At 37.7% G+C, this 13,530-nt stretch overlaps 1 protein-coding gene across 1 annotated transcript in view; it reads left to right on the forward strand.

Annotated features, from left to right (window-relative positions):
• LOC764348 overlaps positions 1–11,991 on the forward strand; it is a 29,212-nt gene extending 17,221 nt beyond the window's left edge. Inside the window, exons 13-22 of the mRNA XM_030981221.1 lie at positions 138–259; positions 728–871; positions 1,236–1,412; positions 1,678–2,076; positions 2,335–2,526; positions 3,394–3,509; positions 4,696–4,979; positions 5,690–5,753; positions 8,700–8,958; positions 9,211–11,991. Of these exons, the coding sequence (XP_030837081.1) occupies positions 138–259; positions 728–871; positions 1,236–1,412; positions 1,678–2,076; positions 2,335–2,526; positions 3,394–3,509; positions 4,696–4,979; positions 5,690–5,753; positions 8,700–8,958; positions 9,211–9,462 (2,009 nt within the window). The 3' untranslated portion in view covers positions 9,463–11,991. The remainder of the gene's footprint in view (positions 1–137; positions 260–727; positions 872–1,235; positions 1,413–1,677; positions 2,077–2,334; positions 2,527–3,393; positions 3,510–4,695; positions 4,980–5,689; positions 5,754–8,699; positions 8,959–9,210) is intronic.
• Positions 11,992–13,530: the final 1,539 nt, after the last annotated feature.

Raw genomic sequence — 13,530 nt, forward strand, 5'->3', positions numbered from 1 at the left:
TTTCTAATTATATAATTTTGTCATCATTATTCATATGATTTTATCAAGACACTTCCCATAAAAAATAATCAAATCTTTATTTCATGAATTTTAATAATGGTATGGGGATAGTAAATTGTTGTGAATTTGTTTGACAGCTGACCAACCAATCGGGCTTGCCATATGCGTCGGTGATCTGATTTCACAGAGTACGTGGCTTCCCATGGATAACTGTGGACCATTCAGAAATGTTGGAGATTTACTTAGTCAGCTTTCAAAGGTAATATCAATTTTGAGATATCTATTTCAGCCCTTTCAAGATTGTTTCCTTGAATTTTCACAACACAGTCATGGGATCACTCATTATGGGTTAATCGGGACTGAAATCCATCAATTTCCAGCCAATCAAGCCTATTTCAATGTAGCACGGAAGTTAATTAGTTATTGGACACATCCTAGAAATGATAACATTTATAACATCCCAATGAATGAAATAGAAATGAACATTCTGTGATAAGTTGTTATATGCTCAGAAATGAAAAGCAGGTGGGCTGATACCTTCTCTGACTGGAGGGAGAATGTACCTAGGTTGGGGATCCTGCCATAAAAGTGGACACCCCTGGTCCAGTAGAAAGGAGACGAATGTAAAAACAAAGTTCATCTATACTATTAATTTTGTTTGTATGACTCTATAGAACAATACAAGCAAACATAATCGAGACTGATGTTTAAATTCGTTTTTTCCAAGGTTATCGTTTCAGATGAGAATGTTGCTGAGCTCAGTGAAGACGTCAGTTTGGTGACAAGTCACATCGGTGATATCTCCTCTGATGACATTTTTTCGATTGCAAATATAATTTCAAATATAAGTGCTCAAACAAACAGTGAAAAGGTATGTTTCTTTATTTAGTTTTGCGAATACAACACTTTCCCAAAAATGTTGTATGTAATGTGTTTCTTTGTTTTTATTCAATTTGTTATGAAAAGTGTCCAGTAAATGCTTACATATAAAGTTATTTTGACTCAGTTGTTTATCTTGTCACTGTCTAGTCCTGCTATATTACTGAAATAAAGACCATTTGTAGGCCATTCGTTGTGAATATTTGAATTTGTCATTTTGTTTAAGATCTTGTCAAATCCGACTGTCCAAATTTTATCCCCAAATACACCTGTGTTCAAACTTTTTATTTCATACTGATAATGCTACTGCTTTCAGAATATGTAAATGAATGTATTTATTTCATTTTGAATAACAGGTAACTGCATCCATCGTTGCCATAGTGAGTAACATCGCTCAGGTTAAAACAGAAACACTTGAATCAGCATCAGCCTCTGTTAGTGATGTCGTTAAAGTATTTGAGCAGCAGATCAAAAGTGTACCTGTAGAGGACGGTGAAAATTTTAGCTTTCAACAATCGAATATTGCCGTGCAGGTACGTAGAACTTTTGATTTTTTATGTCGAATAAAACGCTGATATTATATCCGAATTTTTCTCCTTGGCAGGGCAGCAAAGACCAAAATTCATGCAAGTAACTGAATATAGTTGACATCTACTACGCCCCGCAAAATAAGATATCTGTCAATGGCACATGCAAAGATGAACTTCATTTCCTGATTAGAATACTATGCCTCTTCATGGCCAAAGTAACGTTCTTATCGGACTGTTTTTACCAATTCTGTTTTTCTGACTTTTTCAGGTCCAAAGCGTAAATACTGATGACATCTCAAATGGTCTAGTCCTTTCGTTAGCAGGAGACAGCAATTCTGATCTGAAAAAATTTGACACGAATATCCAAACTTCAAATGAAAATCAAGCTGAAGCTACAAAACCAGATACCATCGCTGTTGTCAACATACCATCTACGATTTCTTCCGCTTTACCGTTGATATCTGGAGGAAGTTCTAATACTAACGGCTTTGTTCGCGTGATTTTCAGTGTCTTTTCCACACCAGCCCTTTTCATTTCTAAATCATTGAAGAACACAAGTATAGGAACAAACCGATCTGCTAACACACCTGTAATATCTCTGAGCATCGGGGACGAGAAAATAGAAGATCTGACAGAACCCATCAATTTCACTTTTACCCCGATAGAGGTAGGCACTAAATGGAATTTAAAATTCACTTTCAAAGTTACTCCATAGATATAAATAAATGTGCATACTGTCATCTTCGAGTATTATTTCCAATGTTTTATAATTATTTCTGTATCATAATATCACAGCATACGATTCTCTTGTATCTGTATCGAGACAAGGACATGCATTATGTTATTAACAATAGTTGAACACCTATGAAAACAACTATATCGGTAGTCATATGCAGTTAGTTCTAAATTTGAATTTTCTCACAAGTCTGGTCTGACGAACCCGTCGTGTTCATACTGGGATATTGGCTTTAGTGACTGGTCTCAAGAAGGGTGTCATCTTCTTTCATCATCTGGTATTAGCTCATCCAATGATAACAACTGGGATCCTTCTCCATATGATGAGAAGGAGAAGATCGTTTGTGGATGTAACCATCTCACCAACTTTGCCGTCCTTATGGTAAGATCTTTTTTTCTCTTATAGTAGTATATGTCTTTTATTTTCACAGCACGTCCTCTGGGAATCACATGGTATTGCAGGATCTCCACCCGAATATGTTTTTTGTTAATATTTTAGTTGTAGCTATATAGTTTACATGTTATCTCTCCCCCATTGGAAATACTTTGATTGCTATTGTTGGAAGCTCTGAGGAATATTTATTTCCAGAAATAGACTTCCCCACTTAACCAAAGATTCCAGAATTTTTGAGGGAAAGACTGCTATTGTCTATCTATACCAGTGCCTTTGTAAACACACAATGTAAACGCAGTCTTTGTAATTTTCTACAGTTCTTCTTTAATTGTAAAGCTAATTAAAAGTGTATCGTATGAGGGAACGTAGCGACCGATTTGTGGATAGTTAGAGCGATTTTCTGTCTTGTTCCTTGCATTTTTCTCTTTTTCCTTGTTCTTTTCCGTTTCTTGTTTTTCATTTTAGGAGTGCTTTTTTATTTTGTTTTGTTTGGAGGGGGGGGGGGGGGGGGCGGGGGGCTGCCCACATGGTGACTAACTCCGGGCAATCCGAAGAACATAAAGACTAGGTGTACATAATGTGTCGGCGACAAATTAATGAGAGCAATCCCAACTATTAAAATTCCCAGAAAGCAAATTGACGTTGGGCCAACGTTATGCAAACCCCTTTCCCACCATTTGCCATGGCCCAATGTTTATCAGTGAAAAATGGCGACGTTAGCCCAACGGCGTATTGTTATCTGGGTAAGAGCTCACACATACAAGTAAGCTTTTCATATAGCTCTACAGGCCTATGTTTTGGTTTAGTGTAGAATGAACTGGATAATAAAATTGTGATAATTTATTATATTTGTAGGATATTTCCAGAGAGGATGGGTCTTCTGAGCAAGCATACACAGTTCTAACGTACATAGGATGTGGTATTTCAATAGTAAGCCTACTTGTCACCCTCGCAACATATATATCAAACAGGTAAGAGTCCTGTTTATCTCCATTTTTATAATAATCGTCGCTGTTTTCACGAAGTGACGGTAGTGGAAAAAAATTGCATTCACTTTGCGTTACGATTTTCCTCACTACCGTCACTTCGTGAAAACAAGGACAAATTATCCATCTCATAAATGTATATTAGATTATAGCAGAGCACATATATTATGGATTTCCTTCAGATTTTTTTAAACACAGATACACATCCTTTCATTTTAATGCCATCCAACATTGGAGTGATCTTGAGAGCAGTAAAAGCAGTACCACTATATCCCATTTTAAAATGATTTGTCATGATGCTTTCCTGCTCTCACTAAAATAATGTTCATAATTAACTTGTGCAATATGTTTCTACAATTCTTCATCTCTCTTTATTCTTTTCCTACTCTTCTGCCCCCTTCTTTCTTTCTCTCTCTCTATCTCTCCCGAGTTTATGTGCGTGTGGGTGGGTGTATGTGCGTATATATGCTTGTTATGATTTTGTATTGCAAAGCGCTGGTCAGTGCACAATGGCTGTACTGGGGCACTGCTTCGGCCAAGCAAATGGGTTTAGTTTGGTTTAGTCTACTTGTGCTGTATATAGCCGGTATATGAATGCTGACTGGTGCTTTGGTTTAGTTTGTCTTAGCTTATATGTACACATTATTATTTGGATTTTTTTATACAGTTATTCTTGTTTATTTGTAGAGGGAACCCAATATTACAAGCTTAAGCTTCTTTCAGGACTTTGTATGTCAAATATGTTTTGTATATCTTTCAAACATCGATTGTAATTTTGAATGTTTGTTTTTAGAAAAATGGTTGAATCAATAACTGAATGACATGAAATGAAAACTTGCGACAGAAATTTCATTTGAATATCCATTTGATATTGAAAAAACAATATTTTGCCAAATGATGGCAGTCTTTCTGCTCGTATGAATAACAGCCTAGTCCACAGTCCATTTATTTACTATCGTATGATCTAAGGTTAAAGCAAGCTAGTGCAGGACCCGGGATTGTTTGTTTGATGCATGGGCAATATTCAAATTTGACATTCTGCATATTTTGCTACCGCCATATTCCCTAAACCCTAGCACCAACATTTTTATTGCTAAATAATAATATATGCACTACATATATCAATGTATTAATCAAATACAATTTATGTTATATTTTTATTAACTGAAAGAGCTTTGAGGGAAAAACAGACCAACCAGATCTTCATTTGCCTGTGCCTGACGTTACTCTGTCTCTACTTAGCGTTCATTGTCATGATGTCACTGGACAGCACCAAACGTCAATACCAAGTCAAGGCAGCTCCATGCGGGTTCATTACAGCGCTCGTTCACTACTTCGTTCTATCTTCGATCACGTGGATGGGTGTGGAGGGATATAATACTTATCTCATCATCGTCAAGATATTTGATACCTACATTCCACGGTTCATGGTCAAAGCTGGTGCCGTTGCTTGGGGTACAAACATTTCAAAATTGTTACCAGTAGTATCGTAATTGATCATTAATTTTTTTTTTTTTTTGTAATAGATTTTTTGGGGAAATGATTTATACAATTAATACATGTAAAATAATAATTAACAACCTTAAGATTAAATTGCCAGCATTTACATAAATTGTAATCAAACAGTGCAAAGTGCACGATTTTTTCTTCTTGAGTGGCTTTCATCACCATCTTTTTCAAAGTATGCGACATTTCGGGGCAGACAAACGATTATCTGAGAACGGAAGGATACAATTTGCTGATGCTATTGATCCTTTATTTTCCATTAACATGGTTCTACAACATCAATGTTTTAGCTGCATGGTTGCCTATTTGACAGGTCATTTTTGTTGTCTACTTGTTCAAAACGGTTTTCAATTTAAATAAGATCTTTGCATCTCTTGAGTGATCCAAAAATTGATCATTGTATTCTAGAAGAAGAAAAACACACAAGAAGATATATACTAATGGCTGCATGCCCCATGACCCCCATTGCTCTATGTTATTTTAGCGATTGTACTATCAATCGCCATCTTTAACTTTTCCTTTTACTTTGCTTAAATCACACAATGGCAATGAACAGGCATTTTCTCTTATTCTCCTTCTAGGAAAAGGCTTTAAAACTGTCAATTGACAGGTGAAAATATAATTAATCATAAATGTCTTCCCCTTTTTTTAAATTCAAGGTATTCCTGCAATGATTGTCATTGTAACTGGAGCCATTGCCCAGGGAAAATACGCACACAATCTGTGAGTAGTCTACGAACCCGTTAATATCATAATCTTCGAACCAAAATATTTGTCACAATGTTTTATGGTATTGTAACACGATCAGTTGGGCCTTTACGTGATATGGTAAGGGTAAACAAAAATAGAGCCATATCAAGACAACAGGACGGAGCATAGTGCTATGACAATTTCTTGTTTTTATTTATAAACCAAGTTACTGAAGCAAATTTATTTTTCATACAGCATACCATCTCCTTTTATAGAAATTTAGCTTCACATAACTGTCTCAGTCTTGTATGGCTTGCTTAATTAAAATAGGGAATTACATGCATTTTACTTTTGAAACAAAAAATACATGCCGCAGTATTTCAAATACCTGTGTACATATGAGGAGGTTAGTTGGCTCAGTCTGTAAAGCATCTGCTTGTAGTACCAAAGATCATGGGTTCGAGTCCAACCCAGAGGCGGATGACTGAAGCCTGGGTTGTAAGTTAATGAGCCCCTCCCCTATAGACGCACGCTAACCCATATGAAAGAAATGAGCCTGCCGCATACTCCTGTGGCAGACTTGCCGCAGATCTGCAGCAGACCTGCCGCAGACAGTCATCTTTTACACATGCAAATTAGTTTTGCCGCAGACTTGCCGCATACTCTTTCAGTATGATGAAGAGTCTGCGGCAGGTCTGCCGCAGACTTGCTACAGACTTGCCGCATACTCTTTCAGTATGATGAAGAGTCTGCGGCAGGTCTGCCGCAGACTTGCTGCAGACTTGCCGCATACTCTTCCAGTATGATGAAGAGTCTGCAGCAGGTCTGCCGCAGACTTGCTGAAGACTTGCCGCAGACTTGCCGCATACTCTTTCAGTATGATGAAGAGTCTGCGGCAGGTCTGCCGCAGACTTGCCGCATACTCTTCCAGTATGATGAAGAGTCTGCAGCAGGTCTGCCGCAGACTTGCTGAAGACTTGCCGCAGACTTGCCGCATACTCTTTCAGTATGATGAAGAGTCTGCGGCAGGTCTGCCGCAGACTTGCTGCAGACTTGCCGCAGACTTGCCGCATACTCTTTCAGTATGATGAAGAGTCTGCTGCAGACCTGCCGCAGACTCTTCATCATGAATATTCATATCTCATATAGACCTGCAGCAGACCTGCCGCATACTCTTTCATATCCAGTACGTGGCAATAAAGTATGCATGTAGAAGAACCAGTGATAAACTGATTGATACTTCATAATCGATATTGGCAATATCGATATTACCAATTAGGTAATACCAATATATATCGATATTACCAATTAGGTATATTCTATTCTCAATTGTATTAACTTCATCACATAGATCATTTGAAGTGTATTCAAGAGTAACATTGAAAGTGACACAGGCTCGTACACATATATATATACTAAATATGTATATTGTTTCTTGGTTAGTAATCATATAATCAATATATCTATTGCTAAAACGTGAATGTAATTGTAACATGATCAGACAAAATAATCTATTGGTTAATAATGGCAAAAGGAAAATAGAAATCACAAAAATGATGTGCATTGTCTTAATTTGCTTAACAAATCATGATAAATGTATTTTGCCAATTGGGGTCCCATTAAAGTCTTATGGGGCATTGGCCAATGGGGCCAATGGGCCCAATTGGTCATAGGGACAATCTGGACCAATTGAAACCATCTGAAGTCCTATTAAAGTCCCATTGAAACCTGTTAAAACCTATTGAGACCAATTGAAACCAATTGAAAATTCAATTGGTGTTCAATTGGTTTCAATTGGATTTTCGTCTTGGGTAGTTACAACAAAATAGTGAGTTAGTGGGGCTGAAGATAAGATCACATATGGCACAACAAAAAAGTTTGAAACAGTCCGTTAATTCCTCAGTCTCCTCGATATATGTAATAAATTCCTCTTATGGTACTAGTTGAACTTGAAGCAAATTGTTTGGTTTGACAGAAGCTAAAAAGACAATTAACAGTGCTAATTAACACAGGAATTTACAAGATATCATGGGCTCAGCCTGTAACCTCATATGGTACTGCATGTCCTACAAAATAGCCGACTATAGCCTTGCTTCAGACTGTATAATTTCCCACCTTTCTGTGGCAGACCTGCCGCAGACTGTTCCTGTGGCGTACTGGTATGCGGCAAGTCTGGAGAAAAGTTTCGCCCTGCCGCAGATCTGCCGCAGACTGTTCCTGTGGCATACTAGTATGCAGCAAGTCTGGAGCAAAGTTTCATCCTGCCGCAGATCTGCCGCAGACTGTTCCTGTGGCATACTAGTATGCGGCAAGTCTGCAGCAAAATTTCATCCTGCCGCAGATCTGCAGCAGACTGTTCCTGTGGCATACTAGTATGCGGCAAGTCTTGAGCGAAATTTCATCCTGCCGCAGATCTGCCGCAGACTGTTCCTGTGGCATACTGGTATGCGGCAAGTCTGCAGCAAAATTTCTTTCTGCCGCATACTTCGGCATACTCTTTGCCGCAGACTAAAAGTCTGCGGCAGGTCTGCGGCAGGTCTGCGGCAGGTCTGCGGCATACTTTACACTTTCCTATGGGAAGTTACAGTGGAGAACACTCCGCCCATCGTGTTGGACGTTAAATGGAGGCCTCGCGAAGAGGAGAGTCACCACCTTTGCCTGTTAAGAACCCACTGCACTATTCGTGCTTGAATAGGAGAAACCCCGGTGTCGTGGTCCACCTTCACTCTCCCAATAAAATGAGACCCTCGAGTTACAGTGATTCAGTTCGCTGTTTACCTGCCAGGCACAGATGATGCTAAATGCTTAAGAGTAATAACATTGGGGTGTACCAAATATTTTTTTATTATGATGATTTGACGCTGGGGGCACGTTTATGTTTCGTTGAAGAAGTACTAAATGATTTTCATTTTTATTTTTACATATCTTTTTTTCTTTCCTTCCACTATTTATACATTTTGAATTCCACCGGATCTCTAGATGTTTTCTCGAATTGTGGGCTCAAATCGGTGGTCTCCTTATTCCCATGACAATCATTCTCCTGTTCAATGTCGTCATGTTTGCCCTCATCATCCGTCGACTGATGAAGTCTTCTAATATGGCTGGTCGGGTCCAGAGAGAGGCCAAGGTCGAACGTAGAGAGACCATCAAACGGGTTCAGAATGCAATCTGTATCCTCCTTCTGCTTGGCCTTACATGGATCACTGGATACTTTCTGATGATCCGAGAATTCAGTCAGGTACAGTAGAAACAACAATATCTATGAAAGAAGCATTACGTAATTGCATTTATCTATTGTAAAAGTTTATAGGATACAGTGACAAGAAAGGTCAGAAATATCATTAAAGCTAATATACATTTATATCATATGTGTACTCGAGGTTGTGTGTTTGAACAGGGAGCCATTACAAAGACCTAAAATTGAGTATAAAGACGTAATGATACTATGTTTCAACTGCCACCAGATTTTCTTTATTCTGTGTTATCCTAGATGGTTGAGCCTATCTTCATTATCCTGAACTCATTTCAAGGACTCTTCATTTTTCTGCTCTACTGTGTTCGTAAACCAATGGTTCGTAAGCAGTGGGGACTGACCTGTTTGGAAAGGGTCAAGAGACAAAATGTTACCACATCGACTAGCATGCAGAGCTCTACAAATACGTCCTCATCAGCGGCAACTGATGCTGTCCTTATCAGCGTGAGAAAGATACCGCAAGAGAATAGCACCGAGACATTCGTATAATGCTTTGAGTGGAAGTACTTACCCTGTAAGACAATGCCCCCTACGTCTTCTCAATTAGGTTGTGTGTATTTGTATCTCACATGATAGGTTGTGTAATTATAATTGTTGTGTCATTTGTATTATGGGAAATGAGATACAGTGAACAAATATTCTCACCATGTTCAGAGGTACTTGCGTATCAAGTTCCATTATGACGCAATATAGGTCGGGCTATCAATCACGCTGTACAATTTTCTTTTATTATTTGCTATTGGGAAGAATTTTTTTTCTCCATGAATACAACCAAAGTTGTGAATCTAACGTTCGGAAAAAAAGATGACCGACATGTATATATTTCATAATTGAGCGAATCAACAATTTCATTGACAATGAATGTATATATAGCTATACTCCCAACTCCCAACATATCAACAGGGAACATATGATTTATCCAAAAGTGTTCCAGAGTGAACTCTTTAGAGAGCATTCCCCCGCATAAATGGATATTAAAAAACCAGAAGAAAGAAGCCAGAGGTCTCAGTCTTTATTTTGTTATTATAACTCTATCCCTATAGACCCTATTTCTTGTATTTAGTGATACCATAGATGGAACGTTTTAATTCAACAAACTTACATCCTTAACATAACAATCCCAAAATATTATTTGTAAGGGAAAAATAATAGCTTGATAGTGCGAAGTGTTACTGGTGAGGTATAAATGATATGTTTGAGCCCAAAAATTATCCCCAAAGAAATGTACTTGCATTAGGCCCACCTTATTAAGCTGTACCATTACGTGGGAAAGAAAATGACTTTAATATTTCACCTTTTTGTCTTCACTGAACCTATTAATGGTAAATTATATCGGTAATTGTTAGTTTTCTTTGTAATGGATGTTTTTTCCTCTCCAACATTTCAAAATATGAAGGAAAAACAAAAACAAAAATTTGCACAGTATAATCATGAAATATTGAAAATGTGATACCGGGTACGTGGAAAACAGATGCATTTACATTATAGAATTGTCATCGTTTATTTTAAAGTTGAACTTACTTGGAAATCATTTTAAGATGCATAGTATACATACAGTTAAGCGTTGTTTATTACAACAATTACCCTCTCTGAGGGGGAACGTTCTGGCATCCGTGGTAGACCGCTGGCTGAACCGTAGTGCGCCTTGGAGCCTCCGCGACTCGGCATCCCCTTCCCCCTACGGCCCGTTACGGATATCATGATAGACCGTGGGAAAACTTGGCAAGACCTAACAAAACTTGAATACAATGAAAAAATGGCCAAAATCACGAGGCGCATTACGTATTGGGCAAACGGGGGTGCCGTGGCCGGCGGGAACATAGTGTAAACGTAGCATTATGTCATTTAGTGTTTAAATATATGCTCAATGTACCCAGGTTGCTTTCTCTCATTTACCTTTGATATATTTAAATGTACATATATGTAAATAGTTTTCAATGTATTAAATATTTCATTGTAATGTTATTGCATTTCTACTTTATGTTTTCTTGTCGCATGTATATGTGTTTCCTAAATCGTTTCCTGAAATGCGTTAATGGAATAAATTTGTGTACCTTGCAAAGAATTTTCAACTTCAGCTGATTCTGAAAGTGATCATGGTCCTATATAGAAGCATACTACTCATCAGATGTACATAACAATTTTGCGTCAATTACATACTCACGAGGTAGCTTTGCTAAAACGTGTTTATGTTTTCATGTTAACTGTTGGAGCTAATTATGTCGTACCTTGGATAATTTATTTTTTAGTTCTTTGTCAATGCAACCTTCTGTTACTGGTTTATCTGAAGCATGGATTAACGATAATGACTCTGTTAATAATATAGAATGAAAAATCATGGAGGTGTTGCGTGTTGGTATTGTTATTTAGACTGACATCAGTCACAAACGTTGTCCCAATTAAGATTTGAACACACCTTTTATTGAAAGTGTTTATTAAAATACAAAGTTGTAACTCTTCTATATTACATGGTGTCATTAATAGACCTCCTATTTAAAAAACAGGATTTTTTCATCTCTTACTGATGTACTTGAGGTTGTAAATAGAAAGAAAATTATTATATATAATGGCTGATTTTAATATGTATATATATATATATATATATATCTATTGCATGTTGGCAAGTTTCACATTGTAACAGAATTGTTAGAAATGCTAATGCTGTACTTGCATGTTTCCTGCCATAAAATACCGCACCCGTGTTACTATCGGGATCGGGAATGATGTGCTCATTTCAAATGCAGAAATGAGGAGTGTCAAAAGAGATAGAAATTAAGAAAATATCTGAATTTTCCCCACTTGATTCAATCAATATAATGGTCATTTTATAATGAAAATTTTGACCATAACTATTATAACTTAATTATTAAGACATCAAGGTATATGATATACCGGTAAGTTTTCCTGCTAAAGGTACTTCTTATAAATGTAAACGGAGAGATAAACCATGGTTTTCAAACAAAATGCGTAAAGAAAAAATGTATATACACTGTTGGTCATAAAGATGGAATGTTTTTTACCCAAGTTTATGGAATGATTTTGACAATGATTTATTCCTAATATATCTGGATAATAGTATACATTTTCAGATTTTATTGAATAATACCTCGCGAGTGTTTGTTTTACGTGGCTGCTAAAGCATGTGTGTGCTACTATGCTTATCAACTAGGGGACCTTCGGCCTTAAGTCATAACTGACAGTAATGAGGATTAATGCCTTACAAAAGGGCACTCATATAGCATATCAACACGGTTTTGATCCTGGGGCCTCACAGTTACGAGGCCATTGCTTTACCACTGAATCATGACTGTACGCAGCGGGGGCTAGCGGAGGGGGCAGCCCCCACAAATAAAAAAAAACACAGAGAAAATGCAATAAATTATTAATAACTCATTGGATTTTCCTCCGGTCCCCAACAGGAAAATTCCTCTGTACGGACATGCATTATGGTTCAAGGCATGGCCACAGAGAGAATTTGTTATTGTTGGGGAATACAGACCAAGTAAGAAGAGAGGAAAAGACAGAACAAAGTGAAAAAAGAGACAGAGACAGAGGGAGAGAAAAAAGAGATGAAGGGAAAGGGATGGATAGAGAGAGAGAGAGAGAGACAAAGGGAGAGATATAGACTCTTATAGAGAGAAAGACAGAGAGATAGAGAAGGACAGAGTGATATGGAGAGATAACGAGATATATATGAATAGGACAATGGTGAGGATGAGCGTGGATAATGGAGATCACCCCCCCCCAAAAAAAAAAAAATTACCACCTGAAAAATCCCCCCTCCTGTTCATTGAAGGGAAAGCCCACCCTGATAATAAGGTGTTTTGAAAAAAAAGCAAGAACAAAATTCGGGGGCAATTGTCCTCGGGGGGGGGGGGGGGATGGGAGGGGATAATTGTCTATAATAAATATACAAAGGTGATACATATACGTGAATGCCATCAATATTATCTTTCTTTCTTTCTTCCCCTCTCTCTCTTTCAATATTATCTTTCTTTCTTCCTCTATATTGTCTTTCTTTCTTCCTCTCTTTCAATTCCCTCATCTCCCTCTGTCTCTCTCTCATTATATAAATATATATATATATATAGTATATATCTTTCTCTCTCTCTTTATTCGATTTTTCACATGCTTTATTTCAAAGGGACTAAAGGCGTCTTTTTTGTTCCCACTATTCTTAAATTATCGAATGGTGAATGCTTGGGGTGGGTGAAACGGTCGCCAGTCCATGTATCATTACCTGATATCTGCCTCAATGCACAAAACAAATTTGATTGATCTCGTTCCATTCCATCATCATGGTTCTGGCATCCTCTTCTTTCACATTGCTCTCCTCACTTTCTTTGTGATACTTGTCGTCATGGTGGGTTCCTACCATGTCACATCAAACGGCACCATCCTGACAAACCCGCTCAAGGTACATGTACCTTACGAGGGCTTCTCAGGAGGATTATCTTTCCTATATCTCTCAGGTGCAGACAGGAAGGTCCCTGTCTATCTCATATATGTCATATATCACAAAAAACAGCCGTTCATCTTTTTGCACTTGTTTCCTAG

Source organism: Strongylocentrotus purpuratus, unplaced genomic scaffold (assembly GCF_000002235.5).
Source record: "Strongylocentrotus purpuratus isolate Spur 01 unplaced genomic scaffold, Spur_5.0 spur5_scaffold_11, whole genome shotgun sequence".
NCBI classification, from domain to species: Eukaryota; Metazoa; Echinodermata; class Echinoidea; order Camarodonta; family Strongylocentrotidae; genus Strongylocentrotus; species Strongylocentrotus purpuratus.